This window comes from Babylonia areolata, chromosome 5, assembly GCF_041734735.1.
Source record: "Babylonia areolata isolate BAREFJ2019XMU chromosome 5, ASM4173473v1, whole genome shotgun sequence".
Taxonomy (NCBI): domain Eukaryota; kingdom Metazoa; phylum Mollusca; class Gastropoda; order Neogastropoda; family Buccinidae; genus Babylonia; species Babylonia areolata.
The window spans coordinates 4,896,562-4,922,213 of record NC_134880.1 but is presented as its reverse complement, the minus strand read 5'-3'; the positions used below and the strand labels follow the sequence as shown (position 1 = coordinate 4,922,213).

The following is a 25,652-nucleotide window of genomic DNA, read 5'->3' as shown; positions in this document are numbered from 1 at the left end:
ACCATTTTCATAACCAAGGGCATATTATCTTTGTTCTGACGTCACAGGATTCTGTCTTACGCGTTTGATTGCGCGCATCTGTGTGTGTGTGTGTGTGTGTGTGTGTGTGCCTATATCTCTGTCTCAACCGCTCTGCCTCCTCCGCCCCCCCCCCCCCCCCCCCCAACTCTCTCTTTCTCTGCTTACCCATCTCCTCTCTTTGTATGCATGGCCTTTTAAGAGGACCATGTTATGTCACACACACACACACACACACACACACACACACACACACACACACACACACTTGCGCGCGCGCTCTCGCACATACGTCAGATATGAAGGGATGCATGCACACACACACACACACACACACACACACACACACACACACACACACACACACACACACTCACTCACTCACTCACTCACACATACACAAACACGCACACACACTCACTCACACATACACAAACACACACACACACACACACACGCACACACACACACACACACTCTCTCTCTCTCTTTCGCTCTCTCTTTCTCTCTCTCACACACACACACACACACACACACACACACACACACACACACACGAAAGGATGCATGCACATAGGCGTGAGCGCGCGCGTGCGCACACACGCGCGCACACACACACACACACACACACACACACACACACACACACGGGGGAGGGGGAGGGGGCGTTGCGTGGAGGGAGGGAATGGGGGGGGGGGGCGGGGGCGGGGGGAAGGGGGAACGGGTGGAGGGCGTAATCAACAAGAACGCAACAGCCGATCAATCACTTCAAAACCAACAGCCACCCCCCCCCCACCCCCCTCCTGAACACTGGACAAAGAAGCAAATTGTGAACAAAATGGCACATTACAAGCAAACTTCTTTTTTTTTTTTCTTTTTTTTTTCCGAAAGCTGAAATGGGGACTGGTGGAGGAAACTGCCTGTTGTTGCACTGACGTCAAATTCACACCTGAGATCATAAAATCCGTCATCGCTGACACCAGGGCCGTCCTACGTCACACCATCCGTCTTGACGTCAAAGATTTCCCTACCCTCACCCCCACCTCTCCTCTCTCTCTCTCTCTCTCTCTCTCTCCAATAGTTTTCGTCGTGTCGAGTCAGTCAAAAGCGTCAGCGTCGGTCTGTCTGTCTGTCTGCCTGTCTGTCTCTTTGTGCCTGTCTGTCTCTGCCTACCTACCTGCCTCTATCTCTGTCTGTCTCAGTCTCTGTTTCCATCTCTGTCACTGCCTGTCTGTCTCTCTTCCTTTATCTCTGTCTGCCTCTCTTTCTTTATCTCTGTCACTGCCTGTCTGCCTCTCTCTCTTTATCTCTGTCTGCCTGTCTGTTTCAGTCTGTCTGTCCATGACTGCCTAACTTTGTTTTTCTGGCTGTCCCTGTCTCTGTCTGTTTCTGTCAGCCTGCCTGTCTCTGTCTCTGCCTATCTACCTGTCTGTCGCTGTCAGCCTGTCTGTCTCTGTCTCTGCCTATCTACCTGTCTGTCTCTGTCGCTGTCTGTCTGTCTGTTTCTGTCTCTGCCAATCTACCTGTCTCTGTCACTGTATGTCTGTCTCTGTATGCCTGTCGCTGTATGTATGTCTCTGTATGCCAGTCTCTGTATGTTTGTCTCTGTATGCCAATCTCTGTCTCTGTATGTCTGTCGCTGTATGTCTGTCTCTGTATGCCAGTCTCTGTATGTCTGTCTCTGTCTCTGTATGTCTGTCTGTCTCTGTATGTCTGTCGTTGTATGTCTGTCGCTGTCTCTGTATGCCAGTCTCTGTCTCTGTATGTCTGTCTCTGTCGTTGTATGTCGGTCTCTGTATGTCTGTCTCTGTCTCTGTATGTCTGTCTCTGTATGTCTGTCGCTGTATGTCTGTCTCTGTCTCTGTATGTCTGTCTCTGTATGTCTGTTGCTGTATCTATGTCTCTGTATGTCTGTCTCTGTCTCTGTATGTCTGTCGCTGTATGTCTGTCTCTGTCTCTGTCGCTGTATGCCTGTCTCTGTCGCTGTATGCCTGTCGCTGTATGTCTGTCTCTGTATGCCTGTCGCTGTATGTCTGTCTCTGTCGCTGTATGCCTGTCGCTGTATGCCTGTCGCTGTATGTCTGTCTCTGTCGCTGTATGCCTGTCTCTGTCGCTGTATGCCTGTCGCTGTATGGCTGTCTCTGTCGCTGTATGCCTGTCGCTTGTCGCTGTATGGCGTCTCTGTCGCTGTCGCTGTATGGCTGTCGCTGTATGCCTGTCTCTGTAGCTGTATGCATGTCTTGTCACTGTACGTCTGTCGCTGTATGGCTGCTCTCTGTCGCTGTATTGGGTCTGTCGCTGTTGCCTGTCCGTCGCGTATGTCTGTCTCTTCCGTATGCCTGTCTCTGTGCGTTGTCTGTCGCGGATGGCTGTCCTGTCCTGTAGGCTTCTCGTCGCTGTACCGTCTCGCCCGGGTTGTCTTCCTGTAGCCTGTCTCGCGCTGTATGTCGCCCCGCTTATCCTGTCCGTCGCTTTTTGGGCGTCTCTGTCGCTTTTGGGTTCTTTTTCGCTGTTGCTTGCTGTAGGGCGTCTTGTCGCTGATGGCTGTCTCTGGTGTAGTCTGTCCGCGCTGTTGCCGTCTTGTCGGTATGGCTTCTCTGCGCTGTATTCTGTCGCTGTATGGCGTCTTGCGCTGAGGTGTCTCTCCTGTTTTTCGCTGTAGGCTGTTCGAAGGTAGCCTGTCTTTTTCGTAGTCGCGCGTAGCCTCTCTGCGCGTATGGCTGCCCCTGTCGCTGTATTCTGTCGCTGTTTTCGTCTCGTCGCTGTAGCTGTCGCTGTAGGTTTTTGGGCGCTGTAGTCTGTCTCTGTCCGCTGTATGTCTGTCGCTGTATGTCTGTCTCTATCGCTGTAATGCCTGTCACTGTATGCCTGTCCTCTGTCACTGTATGCCTGTCTCTATCGCTGTATGTCTGTCGTCTCTGTATGTCTGTCTCTGTGCTCTCTGATTCTGTATGTCTGTCTCTGTAGTCTGTCTCTGTATACCTGTCTCTGTCTCTGTATGTTTGTCTCTGTATGTCTGTCTCTGTCGCTGTATGTCCACTGCATGACTGTGTTGCCTTATGTCTGTCTCTGTCTCTGTATGTCTGTCTCTGTCGCTGTATGTGTGTCTCAGTATGTGTGTCTCTGTATATCTGTCTCTGTTGCTGTATGTCTGTCTCTGACTACCTACCTTATATGTCTCTGTCTCTGTATGTCTGTCCTCTGTATATCTGTCTCGTCGCTGTCTGTCTGTCTCTGACTACCTACCTGGTCTGTCTCTGTCTCTATATTGTCTGTCTCTGTCGCTCTATCTCTGTCGCTGTATGTGTGTCTCTGTCCTGTCTCTATAAATCTGTCGCTGTATGTGTGTCTCTGCTCTGTAAGTCACAAAAGCATCGTGCTCACATGCCTATGTTCACCCAGGAACCTGCATAACAAAAGAGGATTGGGCCTTTTAGAGGAAATAGAGAACGAACTTGAGACTCGGTCATTATCTGTGGGAGACCCTTAATGCAAGATCGAAGTTATGGGACCAGCGGAACACCAACCCACAAGGACTTGCACTTGAAGGGAATGATAGGGGAAATTCTTCTTAGCCCATTAACAACCACATCCCCTACTCGCCCTTGGAACAAGACAAGGGGGACAGTGACAGTGGTGATCGACATCGCTCTAACATCTCCAAAATTCAGAGCAGAAATGAATGCAGAGACGCTTCCATACCAAGGCAGCGACCACTCCCGGTAGCTTTCAGTCTACAGAAACTGTCAGATAAACCCTGTATGAAACTGCGTGATCCATTTCAGTATGAAACCAAAGAGGCAACTGTCATCGAAAAATTAAGACGCAGAAGAAACAAAAGAACGGCACTGAACAGGATGCAAACTATTCAGCCCCCATGGTGTGGAATACCGACACAGAGAGAGCCTGGATAGAAAAAACATGCGGCTGTCCAAACTTTGGCAAAAAGAAAGAACAAAAACCATCTCCAAAAAAGATTTAAAACAAAAATGAAAGAAAAAACTAAACAGTTTGAAGTCTTGCTAAAGAGGCCAAAAATGACGTGAAACTTTTTTGCGAGACACCATTATGACAAACTTTTGAAAAAGGGTTCGGGCAATTTTACGTCGCTGGGGGAAAAAACGTGCCCAACAACCCAAGATTTAGCCTGACGAACCAAGCTTAAACAAATGGAAAAGGATCTGCTTTGCTAAAACGTTCATAAAACATGATCAAAAAAAATAGATGAGAAAAAAAAATATTTTAAAATTTAAAAAAAAACCCTTATCCCGAGGCCTGAGAGACTTGAAAATGGATGATCAAAACCCGAGGCAAACAAATGCAAGAAAGAAGGGTCCGGGCCCCAAAAAAGTTCGTTCTCAGCCTAAAGGAGCTAGGGGAAGAAGACGAAGCAAATTTTTTCGTCTAATCAACCCTTTTTCCACAATGGAAAATGGGGGAGGCGGACACACAGTTTCTTAAAACCCTCCCAAAAAACCGGGAAAGGACCACATCGGAAAGGGGCTACCGGATCCTCCCATCAAAACATTGCGGGGGAAAGCTCATAAGCATGATACCGGAAACTGAAAGGGGAACTTGAAACAGGCACATTTCCTTCAAAAAAGGGTTTTTTTTACAAAAACAGGAAAGTCCCAGGGGAAAATGCGCTGGCTTTGCAAAAAGGGTGTAGAAGTTCCAAAGAAAAGAAGAAACCGCTAGCAATTGACCTTAAAGATGCCACATGCCATTTGCGCACCTCGGGAGCTGCAACATTTAAGGAGAAAGTTTGCCTGACAAGATGGTAGCACAGTGCTTCAGAAGACTGTCGTCCTGCCTGCTCGTGTTCTTTGGTGTCTGCCCCCTTTCCCTACCTCTATCCTGTTGTTCAGTCTCTGTTTCCATCCTGTCACTGCTGTTGCCTCTCTTTCTTTATCTCTGTCTGACTGTCTGCTCTACTTTCTTATCTCTGCACATGCCTGTCTGCCTCTCTCTCATGAATCTCTGTCATCGCGTCGCCTCTCTTCTTTATCCTGTCTGCCTGTCTGTTTCAGTCGTTGTCCAAGATGCCTAACTGTTGTTTTCTGGCTGTCCCTGTCTCTGTCTGTTTCTGTAGCTGCCTGGCTTGTCTCTGCCTACACCGTCTGTCGCTGTCAGCCATGCTGATCTGTCTCTGCCTATCTACCTGTCTGTCTCTGTCGCTGTACTTCTTCTAGTTTCTCTCTGCCAATTACCTGTCCTGTCACTGTAGTCTGTCTCTGTACCTTCGTGTATGTATGTCTCTGTATGGCCATTCTCTGTATGTTTGTCTCTGTATGCCAATCTGTCTCTGTATGATCTGTCGCTGTATGTCTGTCCTGTATGCCATCTCGAAATGTACTGTTCTCTGTCTCTGTATGTCTGTCTGTCTCTGTATGTCTTCGTTGTAGTCTGTCGCTGTCTCTGTATGCAGCCTCTGTCTCTGCTATCGATACTCTGTCGTTGTATGCTGTCTGTATTCTGTTGCTGTATCTAGTCTCTGTATGGTCTGTACTCTGTATGTCTGTCTCTGTAGTCTTCTCTGTCGTTGTTGTCTGCTTGTATGTCGTTGCTGTATCTATGTTCTTAGTCTGTCTCTGTATGTCTTTGCTGTAAGCCTGTACTGTATGTCGTTCTGTCGCTGTATGCTGTCTCTGTCCGTAGCCTGTCGTGTATGTCTGTCGCTGTATGCCTGTCGCTGTCATGTCAGTCTCTGTCGCTGTATGGCTGTCGCTGATGCCTGGTCGCTGTATGTCTGTTCATGTCGCTGTATGGCTGTCTCTGTCGTGTATGCCTGTCGCTGTCGCTGTATGGCGTCTCTGTCGCTGTATGCATGTCGCTGTCGCTGTATGGAAGTCTCTGTCGTGCGCTGTAGGCATGTCGCTGTATGCCTGTCTCTGTCGCTGTATGCCTGTCTGTCATGTATGTCTGCGCTGTATGGCCTGTCTCTGTCGCATGTATGCTGTCGCTGTAATGTCTGTCTCTGTCGCTGTATGGCTGTCGCTGTATGGCTGTCTCTGTCGCTGTATGTCTGTCGCTGTATGTCTGTCGCTGTATGTCTGTCTCTGTCGCTGTATGTCTGTCGCTGTATGTCTGTCGCTGTATGGCTGTCGCTGTATGTCTGTCGCTGTATGGCTGTCGCTGTATGGCTGTCTCTGTCGCTGTATGTCTGTCGCTGTATGTCTGTCGCTGTCGCTGTATGTCTGTCTCTGTCTCTGTATGTCTGTCGCTGTATGTCTGTCGCTGTATGTCTGTCGCTGTATGTCTGTCTCTGTCGCTGTATGTCTGTCGCTGTATGTCTGTCGCTGTATGTCTGTCGCTGTATGTCTGTCGCTGTCGCTGTATGTCTGTCGCTGTATGGCTGTCGCTGTATGTCTGTCGCTGTATGGCTGTCGCTGTATGTCTGTCGCTGTATGTCTGTCTCTGTCGCTGTATGTCTGTCGCTGTATGTCTGTCGCTGTATGGCTGTCGCTGTATGTCTGTCACTGTCGCTGTATGTCTGTCTCTGTCGCTGTATGTCTGTCGCTGTATGTCTGTCGCTGTATGGCTGTCGCTGTATGTCTGTCGCTGTATGGCTGTCGCTGTATGGCTGTCGCTGTATGGCTGTCTCTGTCGCTGTATGTCTGTCTCTGTTGCTGTATGTCTGTCGCTGTATGGCTGTCTCTGTCGCTGTATGTCTGTCGCTGTATGTCTGTCGCTGTATGGCTGTCTCTGTCGCTGTATGTCTGTCGCTGTATGTCTGTCTCTGTCGCTGTATGTCTGTCGCTGTATGTCTGTCTCTGTTGCTGTATGTCTGTCGCTGTATGGCTGTCTCTGTCGCTGTATGTCTGTCGCTGTATGTCTGTCTCTGTCGCTGTATGTCTGTCGCTGTATGTCTGTCTCTGTCGCTGTATGCCTGTCTCTATCGCTGTATGTCTGTCTCTGTCGCTGTATGTCTGTCGCTGTATGTCTGTCTCTGTCGCTGTATGTCTGTCTCTGTCGCTGTATGTCTGTCGCTGTATGCCTGTCGCTGTATGCCTGTCTCTGTCGCTGTATGCCTGTCTCTGTCGCTGTATGTCTGTCTCTGTCGCTGTATGCCTGTCTCTATCGCTGTATGCCTGTCTCTGTCGCTGTATGCCTGTCTCTGTCGCTGTATGTCTGTCGCTGTATGCCTGTCGCTGTATGCCTGTCTCTGTCGCTGTATGCCTGTCTCTGTCGCTGTATGTCTGTCTCTGTCGCTGTATGCCTGTCTCTGTCGCTGTATGTCTGTCTCTGTCGCTGTATGTCTGTCTCTGTCGCTGTATGTCTGTCGCTGTATGGCTGTCTCTGTCGCTGTATGCCTGTCTCTATCGCTGTATGTCTGTCACTGTCGCTGTATGTCTGTCACTGTCGCTGTATGTCTGTCACTGTCGCTGTATGTCTGTCGCTGTATGTCTGTCTCTGTCGCTGTATGTCTGTCTCTGTCGCTGTATGTCTGTCGCTGTATGCCTGTCTCTGTCGCTGTATGTCTGTCGCTGTATGCCTGTCGCTGTATGGCTGTCTCTGTCGCTGTATGGCTGTCTCTGTCGCTGTATGTCTGTCTCTGTCGCTGTATGTCTGTCGCTGTATGCCTGTCTCTGTCGCTGTATGCCTGTCGCTGTATGCCTGTCGCTGTATGTCTGTCGCTGTCGCTGTATGTCTGTCGCTGTATGTCTGTCGCTGTATGTCTGTCTCTGTCGCTGTATGTCTGTCGCTGTATGTCTGTCTCTGTCGCTGTATGGCTGTCGCTGTATGTCTGTCGCTGTATGTCTGTCTCTGTCGCTGTATGCCTGTCGCTGTCGCTGTATGTCTGTCGCTGTATGCCTGTCGCTGTATGTCTGTCGCTGTATGTCTGTCTCTGTTGCTGTATGTCTGTCGCTGTATGGCTGTCTCTGTCGCTGTATGTCTGTCGCTGTATGGCTGTCTCTGTCGCTGTATGCCTGTCGCTGTATGCCTGTCTCTGTCACTGTATGCCTGTCTCTATCGCTGTATGTCTGTCGTCTCTGTATGTCTGTCTCTGTCGCTGTGCTCTCTGCCTCTGTATGTCTGTCTCTGTATGTCTGTCTCTGTATACCTGTCTCTGTCTCTGTATGTTTGTCTCTGTATGTCTGTCTCTGTCGCTGTATGTCACTGCATGACTGTGTTGCTGTATGTCTGTCTCTGTCTCTGTATGTCTGTCTCTGTCGCTGTATGTGTGTCTCTGTATGTCTGTCTCTGTCGCTGTATGTCTGTCTCTGACTACCTACCTTATATGTCTCTGTATGTCTGTCTCTGTATATCTGTCTCTGTCGCTGTCTGTCTCTGACTACCTACCTGTCTGTCTCTGTCTCTATATGTCTGTCTCTGTCGCTCTATCTCTGTCGCTGTATGTGTGTCTCTGTCTCTGTCTCTATAAGTCTGTCGCTGTATGTGTGTCTCTGTCTCTATAAGTCTGTCGCTGTATGTGTGTCTCTGTCTCTATAAGTCTGTCGCTGTATGTCTGTCTCTGTCTCTGTCTCTATAAGTCTGTCGCTGTATGTCTGTCTCTGTCTCTGTATGTCTGTCGCTGTATGTCTGTCTCTGTCTCTATAAGTCTGTCGCTGTATGTGTGTCTCTGTCTCTATAAGTCTGTCGCTGTATGTCTTACCTTATAAGTCTCTGTCGCTGTATGTCTGTCTCTGTCTCTGTATGTCTGTCTCTGTCGCTCTATGCATGTCTCTCTCTGTCGCAGTATGTCTTGTCTCTGTCTCTATAAGTCTGTCGCTGTATGTCTGTCTCTGTCTCTGTATGTCTGTCTCTGTCGCTCTATGCATGTCTCTCTCTGTCGCTGTATGTCTGTCTCTGTCTCTATATGTCTGTCGCTGTATGTCTGTCTCTGTCTCTGTATGTCTGTCTCTGTCGCTGTATGTCTGTCTGTCTCTGCCTCAGCTGCTGACGTACGGCGAGAGCTTCACGCAGGCCCTGGTCCTTCACGAGGTCCGCTTGCACGACTGCCTCCGGCCCGGACAGCGACGTCAGTGGCGTGACGTCAGCATGCACGTGCCGGCCACCTGCCCCTCGCGCCTCTCCAAGTGTCGCGTCATCGACGTCCGCTACTGTGTGGCGGTCAGTTCTTTTTTCATATTATTATTATTATTATTATTATTATTATTATTATTTTATCAATGAATGATATTAACCTCTTAACTGTGCTAACCTTCGAGAAATTAGACTGGTGTGGTATGAGTCCAGTGAGCAATGATTACTTTATGTGTGTGTGTGTGTGTGTGTGTGTGTGTGTGTGTGTGTGTGTGTGTGTGTGTGCTTTTAAGTGGTGTAATTGGATTTCTTGAACAAAAATTGCCACAGTACCAAGAGAAAAAAACATCTAAATGAAGAATGGTAACTGACATCCTGACCTGTATCTCTCTCTCTCTCTCTCTCTCTCTCTCTCTCTCTCTCTCTCACAGCCAAACTTCTGCTCCTGTTATAGGCCAGACATGATGTCACAATGGGGCGTGATTCAGCCCTCTATTCTCTGTTCATGGACAGGCTCTCAGTGGTGGCACTGCTCTCTCTCTCTCCATCCCTCCCATGCCGAGTCCCCTCCCCCACCTCACTCAGTGGGGATGGACACCTATGGCCTTTGGGAGGGCCACACTCTCGTGCCCTCCCCAGGTCAGGTCACCCCAGTATCCCTACGGGAGGGGATGCGGGGCGTATGGCACCCACCTGTTTGTCAGATGAAGCCGCTGTCCGTTGGGTCTCCCCTGCTGGGGTAGACATGCACGTGTCAGGAGGTCCCGGGACACCCAGATCAGGACAGGTTACTGGACTTCCCGCCTACCTGGACAAGTTTTTTCCTTTATTTTTCCCCTTCCTAAAAGTCCGTGTGCCAGTGAGCCCTGGGGATGGGCTCACAGAATGGTTGGCACTCACAGGTAGATCCCCCATTCTATCTGGGCTGCCCTGGCCCTCCTGGCAGGTACCAGGGACTCTTGAGGAGGTTCTCACGGGGTCAGTCACCCTCCAAGGGTGATTTCTCCTTTCAAACCTGATGCAGATGCACCTAAGGCCTGGGTAGAACCCCTCATCCTCTCCCTCCTGAACTCTGCCACGCACCTCTTACTGGGTGCTGTGCACCAAAGGGTTTGGCTGTGAAAACCCACTCTTTGGTCAGGGCAGTCTCCATGGTCACCTGCACCTCCCCTCAGGGACCCTTTCCCTTTGGGTCCCCTTACATGAGGTCCGGGTCTCTAGCGCCTCCCTCTAGGGACTGACTGCTTCTGGGTCACCCAGACAAGATCGGTGAAGCTTGTGGCTTCTTTTTACCACTCGCTCCTGCATTGGGGAGACTGAAGTGTGTTCATGCCATCTGTGCATGCATGGGTCCCTTCCTAACCATCTCAGGAGGTGCGCAGTGTCGAGATTGGCACAACCCTCATGGGCGCTGCTGGACCTGCGGTCCATGGGCTCTAGCCCTGCAGCAGGCATGAACGGGTTAATCAGTAGGCAACTTTGATTGGCTCACTCTTCTTCCCACCAGACTGCACACCCAAATCTGGAGACCCCCCTTGGGTATATCCAAGTGTGAGGGGACCCTGCCCAAAATGGTCTGGGAGGTCCATTTCGAACGGATGTTCTGAAGAGTGGGAGAATATTGACGATTTTTCCTACCCTCTCCTGGGTGACAGGTCAAGTCCATGTTCACCTTCTGATCAGGCTGAACCCCGTTCATTCCTGGCGGCACTGGGGCGGACCCTTCCCACATAGGTCAGTCCACCATCAGCTTTCGGAATCTGCCCTTCACACCACAGTGTCACCATTAACCCTTCTTTGGCACCACAGCACCACCCCCAGGACCACTTATTGCCGTAAGTTCCCACAGACGGCACTGGGGTGGCTGATTAAACCCGCCCTCAGTGACAGGGATAATTTTTCTCTGCCCCTGCCCAGTAGGGAGTCCTTGTCTGTCCCTGTGATCTGTCCCCTTGGGGAAGTACCTCGTTAGACAGAGAAGACAAGACAAATGAAAAGGACTCTTCTATGGGTGCGGCTGGGTCCTTGTTCACTCCTGTTCACACAGCCTCTATAGTGTGCTGCCCTCTTGGGTGGGACAGGGGGCTTGCCTCACAGAGCCTTCCCTCCTCTACCTCGGCCATCCTTTCTTACATGACGGCTGGCTGAGGGGGACAGATAGGCTGGTTGGTGCCTGCTGCATGTTTCCTCGGTGTTATGCCTTGGCTGCTTTCCCTCACAGAGCCAATCACGTGTGGGATGAGCATGGACTCCTGCGAGGTTTGGAGATATCTTCTCTTGAACCTCATTAACTCTTCAGCCATCCACGACTGACTGCTTTGGGTGACAGAGTGGCTGCGTGCCTGACAGTTAAGGCAGACACTACTACCAGCCAGCACATCAACTCCATGCTTGCCAGAAGGGGCGCCGTCATCTCTCTATCTAACAACCCAGGAGAAGAAATGGCTGCATCATGGTCAATTCCCACCCAGCAGCACTCCCTCTGGGGTCTTTGTCCCCAGCACAGATAGGGGGCCTGTTCACACCCCTGATGACTCGGACACATTTCAGACCCTTCAGTCGCTCAGCCCCGGCAGGTAGGGCTTCTCTCCCATGCACAACAGTTGCGTGAAGTAGGACTCGACGACTTGGTTATGTTGGGGCTAGAATTGGGGTGCATGCTGTTTCGGGCAGAAGATTCCCCCTCCTCTGTGACCCACTTCTCTTTCTTATTTACCCAGGTTAGAGGAGCATGACAGCATTTTGATGGCAGGGATATCTCACGGCTTCTTGAAGGCGTGTTATCAGACCCCAAACTGGGTCCCTGGGGTTTTGGAGACACCTGCTGATGATTCCAAAGGTCCCGAGAGGGTAGTGACCAGTCCTGGATTTTTCCCCTTCAACAGGGCCACATTCTTGTGGACTCAGGCACGCATTTGAGAGACCATTCAGCAATGTGATGTGCCACTGCTTTAAACCTGCAGGTTGTGTGTGTCCAGATCCTCATCCGGCATCATACCGGTACCTGAGGTTCATGTGGAGGGATTGAGTAACCCTCCTCTCTGCCCTCCCGTGTGGTCGTTCCAGTGCACCCCATCCTCTGCCGATGGTGGGGCTGGCAGGGGTTTCCAGGTTCAGTTTAGAGTTAAGTTCCTCTAGGTAGATACCTACTCACCTGACTCCACTTGGCACAGTCGCAGGCCCTGTGTACAATTCACACATCCAGATTTCGAGAGCTGTGCACACAACAGGGATTGTCGCAACCAAAGGGAAAATGCGCTCTCTCCCTAAGCCAGTCCTCCAACTTCTAAGGGACGACATTTGCCATACGGTCCATAACGGTTGTCAGGGGTTTCAGTGTTCAGTTCATAGTGCACACAGACAAGGCTGGTATCAGAGGGCTTAACCCAGGGTCATGCACATCTGGGAGATTGGTTCCTGGAAATACATCAGCAATAACTTACCTAACCCACTTCCCATTTCTGGCTCAGGAGGTCCCACTGACCCCATACTTCAAGGGGCACTCTTCACAATGCATTCTCGCGAGTAATGGGGAGCCCACTCGGGATCACTCCTTGCAGCCGTGATTGGGTCGTCACGGGATCCAAGTGAAACTTCATTCTCCTGCAACTTGCAGCAGTTCGCTGGGCTTGTCTCCACTCCACTTGGGTGGAAGCCATCCAGAATATTCATGCGTTCATGGGTAACACTACTGTCGTGTACGTGGACACAAAAAGGGGGTAGGGGGTAGGAGGAGAGCCTTGGATATCCTTTTGTGGTGGTCCAAGGCTCTCCTTTGCCGGTGCTATAAGGCATTGAACTTTCAGCAAGACACATAGGGGCAGTACCAACCAAGGCAGGCGCTCGCAGCAGGCTCAAGAGCGTCCTCCACTTGGTGGACCCTACACAAGGACACCCTGCAATGGGTGTGGCTTTATGGTCTCCAAAGAAGGGGGTTCTCTTTACCACAGGTCTGTCGAGGACCCAAGATTCCTGTCACACTGGTTGCAGACACGGAATCTGTATATTTGAAAAAAGCTATTTCCATTTGGTGCCATTTAATTTTTAATTTATCTTTTTATTTTCTATTCATTTTATTTGTTTGTCATTTTATTTGTTTGTTGTTTTCTTCTTATGTTGGACATGTGCTGCTGCCAAAAAGAAAATCTCTGTACCAAAGTATAGACAATAAAGTTTGTGTATTGTGTATTGTATTGTATTGAATCTTGGGCAGCTGACCGCTTATGCCTTTCCTTACTTCCCGATCCCGCCCTAGATGGTTGGGAAGCCGGGTCGGAACGCCTACACATCGGAACATTAGTCATTTTCAGTTCCGTTAATGCAGGATTCTGATAGCTGTGGAGGCTCCTTTCGGCACTCTGTGCATCTTTGCCAAGATTTGCAGGTGGCCTTCTGCCGTTCAGAGATTTCCTTCATCGATTTCCTCCTCAGAGAAGTCTGTATGCTCACGGCATATGGTTCTTAGGGGTTTCCTTTGTTACAGCTAACTCAGCTGTCACAGTTTCAAGGGCTCCCCATGTGAACCAGAAGGTAATGTCCTCCTCCCTTTGCTTTGAATTCTGCATCAGTTTGACATGGTACAGTATATGACACCAAAATGAGGAGTTCGTATTATTCTCCCAGTTTGGTTAAATATACTTACCATGTCAAACTCAAATGCCTGCCCATCCGTCCCCACGGTTCTTGCCGTGCTTCACATGGGACGTTTCTTTGCTGGCCTTTGGAATGATTGTTTACCTGCTGCCGGAAACGGCATTTCATTGGCTAGCAGACAGCGGTCAAATGGCGAGATGTCGTATCACTGAGTTGCCGCGATAAGTTTTGGCCGAGAAGAGCAAACTTATAGGCCTGGCTTGCATCAGTTTGACATGGTAAGTATATTTAACCAAAGTGGGAGTATAATACGAACTCCCCATTTTTGTTGTCTGTTTACTGACGAACATACTCATCTACAGCAGTCAAGGAGTTACACATCCAATTAATGTATTGTCACATCACAGCCAAGGAAAGAACATACCTAAAAAAGATAATAAAATGAAAAAAACTCAGAGACATTTCAATCAATGAATAAGCATTGAGCAATGCTAGTGATCCTATCGAAAAGAAAACCCCTTATATATATATATATATGTCAACCTCCCGGAACAGCCATTGCCTCCTCTGCTATCCTGATGGTCATAGTCAGACACGACTGACTATCATATATATATCACTGATATATATATATGATAGTCAGTCGTGTCTGACTATGACCATCAGAACAGCAGAGGAGGCAACTGCTGTTCCGACTATTTGGGCAAGAATTTGATTATAGTGGAGAGTGTCTTGCCCAAGTACATCCCCACTCTCTCGGCCAAGAGGGTTTTAGGACAGTCGGCGTTGGGATGGTTCCTAAAGGCCAACTAGCCCCCAAGGCTGCAGCACTAAGAGCCAGTGCAATTTTGCCTCCTAGTTTGAGAGTCATAGTCCTTCACAAAAGACTAAGCTGTAAGTGGTTTCCCATTGACTGGAGAAACCATTGATAATACAGCTCTCACTCTGCTTTTGGCCCAAATGTAAAGTTATGTCAATCTGTGACATGAGCCGAGTGTTGGGCCTAAAAAAAACAACCCCAAATAGGATGATAATGACGGTGGGGAGGAGGAGGACCACGACGACGACGACGATGATGATGGTGACGACGAAGACAACGATGATGACGACATGATGATGATGACGACGACGACGATGATGATGACAATGATGATGACATTGACGACAACGATGATGATGATGGTGATGATGATGACGCACGCCAGGTGGAGGCGGTGTTCACAGACGCTGTGCTGTACGCGGCAGTGCCAGTGACCGTGGTGACAGTGCCCGAGAGAGGCGTCATTCCTATACGGTGGTCTTACAAAGGTCAGCGACTTTCTCCTCCTTTCTTCTTCTCCTTCTTCTTCTTCTTCTTCTGCTGCTGCTGCTGTTGCTGATTCTCCTTCTCCTTCTTCTTCTGCTGCTGCTGCTTCTTTATCATCGTCGTTGTCGTTTCTTGTTGTTGTTCTTCTTCTCCTCCTCTTCCTCCTTCTCATCATCTTCCTCTTCTTTTTTACTTCTTTCTTTCTTGTGTTTTGGCAAAATGTGTTTTATGCTAAACTTTACTGTTCTGCTTGTAATCTGTATTATGCCACATACTGTTTGAAAACATTTTTTAAAAATTTATTCTTTGAAAAATGCCAAGAATATTATTGAATAGAACAGATGGTTGCGTGTTCTCCCTCACCCACACAACAGACCGAGACAAACTACGGACTGAGCAACAACAAAATACAAACAAAACAAAAAAAAAGTTTACAATTACTAGCTTACCCTCCCCCAGTCCACCATAACAAAGCATTCACGCACTCACAGGTACACACACACACTCGACTGTAGTTCACTTGCACAGAAATATTTGTCTTGAACAAGTTGTATGAAGAAATACACACACACACACACACACACACACACACACACACACACACACACACAGAGTAAAAACGTTGACACACAACGAACACTCGTGACCTGGTCTCTGCGCACATCTCCGCCTCTTTCTTTAAAATGTACGAACATACCTCCGAGCATAACTGTGGGGAGCAAGCACCCTCAACACACAGGAGGCCGGATCGTCTCGTCCGCAGACAGGTCCGCCTCAAGAGCTGTTTCCCGGTCACTGGAAACAAGTCAGCCAGCTCCTGGGGCAGCGCTGTTTCCTCTGCACTGTTGCACAGTACAGCTCCGTGTCTCCGCTACACCTCAACGCAAAGAACGCTTCGCTGTAGGCCGCAGTAGCCCTCTGCCTTCCCCTTGGTGAAACGAGCTCTGTTCAACATATTGAATATTCCTGGAGCGAAACGCCCTAACCCATGAGGGTAGCTAGCTATTCAGGAATCTTAACTGTCGTCGGTCTTCCTCTCTCCTCCACAAAACTTGGAAAAGCTCTTCATTATTGATAGTATAACGTCCATACAGAGTGTAGCCAAGCGCTCAACTGGCTGCAGACAACCACAGTTCAACTCACAGCGCAAACCGAAAGCTGAGCAAAAGCAGACGCCATTTTTGTCACAGTGTACCTGCTGCCTTTCAGTGACTCAGGCATAAGGCACGACGCCATTCCAAATTTGAATAATTCGTGCCCATTCTACACTCCTCGAAACATGTATTAATTTAAATCTAGGTATCGTTCACTGCAGATTATATCTATTGTACTTATACACACACACTTAGATAAGTTAGAAGCCTATTTCAGTTCAATCGTTCGTCAGTGTGGGAATTGCAACTGACGCTAAGCTTGCGTCATTTTGTTCTTCTGTCATGAATAACGCTACAGTTTTACAATTCTGTCTGTGATTGCTTATCATTCACTGCAACCACATTCTTCTAGTGTTTGGATGAGAATAAATCACACATTCAGAAGATACAAAGCCGATTTTCATTGTCGACACTTAACGACAACCATTCCACAACCAGTGTCGCTGTAAGCCATTGGGTGAGCTGAAAACTCTGTTTCTGACACACCGTATTTAATTAAATATCCCTTTTGTTGGATCAGCAAACTACAAGTATTATATACTGGCAGAATCGTTGCAATTCCATCTTTAAATCTGTTCCATTTGTGTTTGCCTACGTTGAACTGATTTAATGCAGTTTGTAATTTTCAACGATGGACTTGTTAAACTGACCCTTTTCAGGTGACTCAAATTAAGATTATAAATTCATCTTAAGTAATCAACACTTCATGTTATACTCATTATAAAGTAGGTGTTTAGCAGTTTCTTTTGCGACCAATCCGACGTAAATCGGTTCAGGAATCATTTAGAAATCTATCACTGAACACCTTGTAACAAACTCAATTCTAATCAAATTTAGCCGGATTTGAGCGGATTTGCTTCGCAGCACACGCGGGCGTCATTGCAGTTCGCTTAACCTGCATAAATAGCCACAGCAGGTGAACACTGGTCACTCTCCACCTGGCCAGTCACTGGCAAGAGCCTGCTCTCTCTCTCTTTCTTTTGCTGTGTCGCACACAGAGTGTGTGATGTATGCGTTGTCCCAAAGGTCAGTGTCATCCCCATATCGCTTGCACTGTCTTTTTGTCTCTTCTTCTTCTCTTCTCATAACTATTGTAAATAAAACAATAGAAAACCCTTTTGTGACTGGCCGTCTCTACGTCCCTGGGCCTGCGCGTGGATCTTTTCTATCCTTTAATACAGTAAATCAGTAATTCTTTTGTACCACCCCCTTTTATAATAAACCACTCGGGTGCACGGCTACAAAAGTAACAGTAGTCACACAAACAGTAAAGTAATAATGAAAGTAGAAGTAGTAGTAGTAGCACTTGTAGCAGAAGTAGCACTCTCATCCATACTTGCACATGACATGATAGTTAAATGGTGTCAATACAACCACGTAAAATAAATTCGTTAAAACTTTTTTTACCCCCACAGTGACATACCGCAATTCATTAATATTACCAATTATCTCCCTCCACACATGTTTATCTTAAACATAACAGAGAGTTAAAAAAATACAAAGCACAAACAAAATCATATTGCTCCCTGCCAGTGATAACTACTTCCGAAATAGGGCATATTAAAAATATCTCTTGAGCATTTCAAAAAACAACTTTCTTTACTTGACTTAAGCAGCAGCCTATACTTCACCAGTGCTCCAATGTCCAGTATAACTAACAACGGCTTGCATCACGAAAATGATTCCTTTTTCTTTCACTTCATTACCACAAGCTTTTTTCTTTTTTTTATATTAACTTCAATTCAGACAATCCACTGACGAACGAGCTTGTCCTGACAATTTACGTTCTTAGGCTGGTGGTCGTCAACAAACTTCAAACTGCAAAATCTTTACAACACTTCCCAATTGAAGAAGGCAAGGCAAGGAGTTTTATTTCGTGTGTCCCCTGGGGGCATTGAAACATTACATACGTTCATCACTTACACATATCCAATAAATACAAAAAGAGTGATGTCAAAAACAAGAAGTAGGCTCATTTGTTCAATCAGTTAATATACACAATGACAAGTACTATTTCACTCATAATACAAACAAACATAAAAAAAACAGAAAAATAAATAAATAAATAAATAAAAATCGTATCAATGACACACATGCAAGTCCCAAACGATTCTCCCATGCCACTCTCGTGCAACAGCATACCTGCTTATCCTGATTCAGCAAATCGGGAAACACGTCCCAGCTCAACTGCACGCGAACGTAATTAAGCGCGCAAACATGCAACTGTTACAACGTTCGTGACAACCACCACATAATTTGTGTTACTGAGATAACCTGTATATTCTAATTCTGGTTCCGATTCTCCAGAAGGCAGTATATCCCAGTACTGAGTGTATAAATTTGTTCAAATTCTTCAGAAGGCAGTCTCTCCGAGTACTGAGATAATACAGTTGTTCTGATTCTGACTGATATCCAAAAAGGCAGTTTCTCAGAGTAATGAGATAATACAGTTATTCTAATTCTGATTTTGATATTCCAGAAGGCAGTATCTCTGAGTAATAAGATAATGTATGACAGACAGCCGTGTCTGACAATAACCATCAGAACAGCAGAGGAGGCAACTGCTGTCCCGACTATCTGAGGTAGAATTTGATTATAGTGGAGAGTGTCTTGCCCAAGTTACAGCTTCACTCTCTCGGCCAAGAGGGTTTTAGGACAGTCGGCGTTGGGATGGTTCCCAAAGGCCAACTAGCCCCCAAGGCTGCAGACTAAGAGCCAGTGCAATCTTGCCTCCTTAGTTCGAGAGTCATAGTCCTTCACAAAAAAGACTAAGCTGTGAATGACTTCCCACTGCAATGAAGAAACCGTTGATGGAATACAGTTATTCTAACCCCGATTCTGACATTGCAGAAGGCAGTCTCTCGGAGTACGACAGCGTGACTCTGGACGGTGGAGCGGCCCACAACCCCATGGAAGTGGACGAGTTCCGGCCCAAGTACAAGTACTACGAGGAGGTCAAGGACTCCCGCAAGGACCGTTTCCTCATCCTCAAGCTCCGTCAGAGCCCAGGGATCCGCAGGCGACAGCTGTTAGGCTGTGGGGAGCCGGGGGAGTCCAGAACAGAGACAACCACGGACACCGCTGCCGAATCTCAAGCGTGAAAGTTGGAAGTTTTACAGCTTGTGTTGTTTGTGCTTGTGGGGTTTTCCATTTACCCCTCTCTTTCTGAGAGTGTTTGGGGGACCGGGGGTGGGGGGGGGGGGGGGGGGGGGGGGTTCTTTGGTGTGTGTGGTGTGGTGGTGTATTGATGAGGTATTCATCCTATCCGTGGTTCTGGATCAAAAGTGGCTGTTTCGTATATATACGTAAATATTGTGAAATGGATTTTGCTCTGGCCGTGATTGTGTGGACATTCCTGGTGACTCATAGAACAGATGTTATTTTCTGTGACTGCTCGTGCGTTGGTCGCGTTCTCTTCAGGATTATGTGAGTTGTTTTTTTGTTGTTATTTTTTTCGGGATATACGTGATATGTTGTTGTTTTTAACAGGGTTGTTTGTGATGTGTTTTTGTTTTCTGTTTGTTGTTGTTGTTCTGTTGCTTTTGTCGTATTTTTGTTGTTGTTTCTACCATGTGAATTTTCTCAGGATTATGTAAGTTTTGTTTTTTTTTAATTTAATGTAAGACATGTAAATCAAGACTATGTTGTTGTTGGTTGTTGTTGTTTTTTTTTTTTTATCCCACAAGATTTATTTATTCCGGATTAAGTAGTTTTTGACAGGGTTTTTTTTTCGGTGTTATGTGAGATTTTTCCAGAATTATGTAAGTTTTATTCTGAATTATGTGTGTGTTCTTTTCAGGACCATGTGACTTTTTTTTATCATAACTATACTGTCTTGTATGTAGAAGTCATAACTGTGCATATTCGTATTATATATTTTCACCGGTTCAGTGAATTAATATCACCCTGAAAAATGGTACAGTATTTGCTTCTTCATCTCTAAATACTCAGTGTTTACAAGCCACCACACATATGTCAGATGTGTTTAACATTAAGCCTCAAACAAATACACTTGCTAGCAGAAAAAAATACCTATGGCGATGTACCGTAGCGACGCGCACTCACTGGGCAGAGCAGTCCGAATGTCACACACAGAAATCTGTTGTGACCAAAAAAGTACTACACTACACTACACTACACTACACTACACTACAATTATCACCATCATCATCATACTATTGACAGTTTTATCATTAGTATTACAATTCGTTTTTAGTATTGTTGTTATTAGTATTTTTATATGTATTTGACATTTCTTAATCGACCAGAGACTGGAAAATATATATATAGCGCTTGTGACAAAGCTTTCAGGAAAACTGTGACACATTATATACTTTTTTTTTACGCGGCATAAAGGGAATACCAACCTGAAGTGAATGGGATCCTCGAGGGTCCTTGAGCCACTTACTGGAAGTACTTGTGATGGCTTGTGATGCCGGGTAGCCTGATCAATTATGGTTTCAAATGATTGTTTTGAAAAATGAAAAATACCGCCATGTATTCAGATTATGTCAGTGAGGTTTCCGCTGTCGATGGAAGCATCTGGCGTGCCCTGACAACAACTGCAGTCCTCAAGGACAGTCGTTGGACTGACCGCCGCCAGCGCCTTGCAGCTAGCTGTTCGACATGGGTGACAAGGGAGCTGCGTCGGCCTTTGTCCTTCATGGCTGGTGTTCCATGCCCCCTGACATGTAGTCACAGGTGTTCTTCGAAATTTAGGCCCCGCGACATATAGCGTTTCCATTAACGACGACCACCGATGATGAGTCAGCCGTGATCAATGCGGGCACACAGGTAGTGTTCAGCTGGTTCTGGACATTTTTTTCCCGTTTTCCTTTTCCTTCTTTCTTTCTTTTTCTTTTTTTTTTGTGTGTGTAACATTCAACCACTGAACGATGATTTTTTTGACTAATGCAACTGATTAGGAAGCAGGAAAAATGTTGGACCTTGGTTCGTCTCGCACACAAATTAGATTTCCATCTCTTCACCCCTCTAGAACCGTAATTCTGGCCTGGCTGCTAGTCCTTCGAATGAATAGGATCCTGTGTGCAGCATGCGTGCAGCGCCCATATAAGAACCAATGGGAATAAGAGAGTTGTCTCTTGCAGATTTCTGTTGAAATATCTGGTTTGGTTGGAAGATAAATTTGTCCATGCAGAAAAATAAAAAGAAGAGAGAGAGAGAGAAAAAAAAAAGATGGCGCGAGGCAATGGCAATGCATTATCCATAGAGAGTAACCCAAATTTCTCACAGATAATCTGCTGTGATGAGAACGTTATATAATGCGATTTATGATTAATCATTCATTTCAATAACTGTTCACTTTAATCATTGCTACGAAAACTCCCAGAAACCGATCACAATTAAATGCACTGTAAGAAATACTGAAATTTGTATGCTTTTTTTTTTTAAATCGATAGTCAGAATACTGTATTGTAAAGGTGCATTGGAATTTCATGACAGACTCCTATTTTGACTGCTTTTTGATGCCTTGATATGGATAGTGGATGTGATGGAAGCAGAGAAGATATGGATAGTGGATGTGATGGAAGCAGAGAAGATATGGATATGTGGATGTGATGGAAGCAGAGAAGATATGGATGTGTGGATGTGATGGAAGCAGAGAAGATATGGATAGTGGATGTGATGGAAGCAGAGAAGATATGGATAGTGGATGTGATTGAAGCAGAGAAGATATGGATAGTGGATGTGATGGAAGCAGAGAAGATATGGATAGTGGATGTGATGGAAGCAGAGAAGATATGGATAGTGGATGTGATGGAAGCAGAGAAGATATGGATGTGTGGATGTGATGGAAGCAGAGAAGATATGGATAGTGGATGTGCTGGAAGCAGAGAAGATATGGATAGTGGATGTGATGGAAGCAGAGAAGATATGGATAGTGGATGTGATGGAAGCAGAGAAGATATGGATAGTGGATGTGATGGAAGCAGAGAAGATATGGATAGTGGATGTGATGGAAGCAGAGAAGATTAAAAGTGTGAACATCTTGTTCGTAGACGGCTGTTTTCAGAGTTCATTCCAGTTTTGTCCTTGATTCCCTTGTGACAATCTCCTGACTTGCATTATGTGGTATCAGTGATGAAGTACGAACATCACTATTTTCCCACAGCTCTCACACGTTATTTATTTATTTTATTTTTATTTTTTTTACAAATCCAAATATACATGTCGAGCCGCTTTTTTGTTGCTCCAGATTAGCGTTGATTATATATATATTATTACTATTATTATTATTTAAGATTACATCACCACACATCATTATTTGTAACGCGTTTTTAAGCTTTTCACAGCAGACAGTGAAAATTACCCCCACCCACCCCACCCCTCCCCACCCCCCTTTTGCAGTTTGTTATTCCCTGAACACAATCATGTCCATGGTCATCAAAGTCTTGTCATGTCATATAAAATCATATTATTAATCAAACTCGGAAAATAGACTTGTCATGTCATCTAGCATTATGCTGCTAATTAAACCCAGAAAAATAGAATCAAGCCTGATGAATCGTACACGAACGTTGACGGATTTAATCACTACAAATGGGGTTTTGTTCTTTTGCCATGGAACATGCCCCTTTCCTGATTTTAATGGGATTAGTGTGCCAGCCTTTCAGATGATCCAGTCAACTTTTGTCCCTTCTTTTGCGCGCGGTTAAGTACTCTCGAGAATTGCCCAAACAACAACGGCACTCAACAAGCTGAACACCATCTGGAACAACAAAAACATCGCTCTCAGCTCAAAAATCAGACTGATGCGTTCCCTGGTTATATCAATATTGCTCTACGCCTGCGAGACTTGGACCCTGACTGCAGACATCGAGAGAAGAATCCAAGCTGTCGAGATGAGATGCTTTCGTAGACTACTTGGCATCTCCTACAGAGACCACATCACTAACACGGAAGTGAAGAACAGAATCAAGCAAAGTATTGGACCCTACGAAGACCTTCTGTCCATAGTGAAGAAACGCAAACTTAGGTGGTATGGACACATCTCCCGATCATCTGGTCTTGCCAAAACGTTCCTGCAAGGCACCGTACAAGGAGGCAGAAGGAGAGGACGGCAGAAGAAGAGATGGGAAGACAACATCCGGGGGTGGACAGGCTTGACGCTCGGTGACGCCCTGAGGAAATCAGAAAACCGTGAAGAGTGGAGAGGGGTGGTGGTCAGGTCAGCAGCGGTGCCCCAACGGTCTGAACCCAGACTACGGGAGAGGTGAGGTGAGGTGAGGAAAGTTCTTAAAAGATCTCAGGTCAAGAGAGAAGCATTTCTGGTAACGAGTAGAAAACTTACTCTATCACATGTGAACAACAATGTCACTCGACATGGAAGAAAAATTGAGAAAATGATTCCAGAAAAAAAGAGAGGGGGAGGGGAGAGAGAGGCAGAGAGAGAGAGAGAGAGAGAGAGAGGAGGCAGAAAAATCAATTATTATAACCTTGTGCACGTGTGCGCGTGATTGAAGCCTGACTGAACGGCACCAGAAACGAACAATGAGCGCCCAGAGGCAGCTGTCAGTCGGCTCTACCCACATCGCCACATCGCCACATCGCAGCCAAATGACACTTTCAGTCACTTCCAGTTTGGTCTCTGATCGATGAGAGGTGCTATAAAGGCTCAAAGTATCAACGAGAATAAGAACTAGAACAGGAAAAACAACAATACCACTGCTACTACTATCAATAACAATAGCTAAACAGTGTGCTCCTCCATTAAAGAATTAACACGGACAGGAATCCGCGGCGACATAAAATTTGATGAGTTAATTATCAATCAGTTGATAAACCAACCAACCAACTAATCAGCCAAGCAGTCAGTCAACCAACCAGTGAGTAAATAAATGAATAAATACACAAATCAATACATAAATAACGACCGAAACAGTAAAATCCCGGCAAACCTGGAGAGGGAAGTCAAATGGATTGTGCAGCTCAGTGGGAAAAGGAGCGCACAAATAAATCTGCTGTGACAATACAATACAATACAATACAATACAATACAATGGGTGTGTGCGCGTTCTCGTGTGTGTGTCTGTGTGTGTGTAGAATAATGTGAAATAACAATCAGTTGCCAAGTCAAGTCTGGATTGCTTATATTCGTCGTCAACAGCTTCAATGATATCGTCCTATGTAATAAAATGTCATGGTCTTATGTAATGCCATCAGTTAATTTCATGTTGGTATACAATCGGGGCGAAAAGATCTGGGCTAGCTGTTTAATTAAGATAATTTTTAATTTGGAGATGTTAAAAGATATTTCCATTCATTCATTCTTTCCTTTATCAAATCATATGCTTTTCATTTAGTTGTTTGTTTATTTGTTTTTCATTTATCTATCTGTTTATCTTATTTAGTTTGTTATTTATTTATCTGTTATAGTTACATCGGCGGTATTCTTGTGTAATGGACGACCGGTTTGGTTTGGTTTTTACCCCGTTTAAAATGGATTTCTTTTGAACTCAGTTTGTCATTTTTGTGAACGTTCGACACTTAGTTCTTTGTTGTTGGAGTTTTAGTGTGTTTTCTTCTTTCTTCCCCTTCCCCTTCACCCTTGTCTTGTTTTCATCCGAGGCTAAGGAGGCGACTTTTTTTTAACTGATTTGGAATTCCAGGAAATCCAAGAACATTCCCTGTCTGAGTTTCTCAGGTGAAAAAAAAAAAAAAGCAACAGGTGTCCATGAATGTTATTTATGAACAAGAAGGTTTCAGTATTAGGTGATGATGATTTCTATCTATCTGTCTTTCTATCTATCTATCTATCTGTCTGTCTATCTATCTGTCTATCTACGTACTTACGTGATGATGATTTCTATCTATCTATCTATCTGTCTATCTGTTTATTTATCCACTTTTGTTTATCTCTAAGGAATTGATCTTTTGGAGATGTTTCACCGTGCATATTATATTTCCTTTGTTGTTTGCGAATACATGCTTACCTTGTACCTGACCTTTCTGTGTGTTTTTGTTTGTTTTTGTTTTTTAAAGGATGAATATCTGTGATTTGATTGTGTCTTCGTTTTGATTTCCCCTTGAAAATAGATATTGTTGTTGCAATACTTGTTCACAAGAAACAACTCTGCTTCTGTTTTTAGATGTGACATACTATGATTCCACGTCCATGGTACCATGTGTCCCGCATTGTCACACTGTTTTAAGATATATTTCTTCATTGTCGTTTGCTGGTTAATTTGTTACTGAATTTGCTGTTGCTTGGAGGGGAATGGTGGTAGGGAGGGAATTTTAACGTGGTGTGTGTGTGTGTGTGTGTGTGTGTGTGTGTGTGTGTGTGTGTGTGTGTGTTTGGCTGCGCGTGTGTCACTGTCATAGAAAACAAATTGTTCAATATACGCTAAGTATGATCATGATAATGTTAAAGTCTTCTTTTTTAATCGTGGGGAAATTCCACATAATTGTTCAGTTCAACTCATTATGTCCATGAAAACTCTTATGTACCCGTGTATACGTGTTGCACGAGCGTGTGTGTGTGTGTGTGTGTGTGTGTGTGTGTGTGTGTGTGTGTGTGTGTGTGTGTGCAAGCCATCTGTTGTCAGCATAGAGTGCGTTCATTTGACGGC

At 45.9% G+C, this 25,652-nt stretch overlaps 1 protein-coding gene across 2 annotated transcripts in view; it reads left to right on the top strand.

Annotated features, from left to right (window-relative positions):
* LOC143281884 (arrestin domain-containing protein 17-like) overlaps positions 1 to 25,652 on the top strand; it is a 94,216-nt gene that overhangs the window by 68,339 nt on the left and 225 nt on the right. For both annotated transcript variants that reach the window (XM_076587159.1, XM_076587160.1), the window contains 3 exons: positions 8,917 to 9,093; positions 14,805 to 14,907; positions 18,910 to 25,652. The exon at positions 18,910 to 25,652 is cut by the window's right edge and continues 225 nt beyond it. In XM_076587159.1, coding sequence (XP_076443274.1) covers positions 8,917 to 9,093; positions 14,805 to 14,907; positions 18,910 to 19,160 — 531 coding nt within the window. In that variant the 3' untranslated portion in view covers positions 19,161 to 25,652. The remainder of the gene's footprint in view (positions 1 to 8,916; positions 9,094 to 14,804; positions 14,908 to 18,909) is intronic.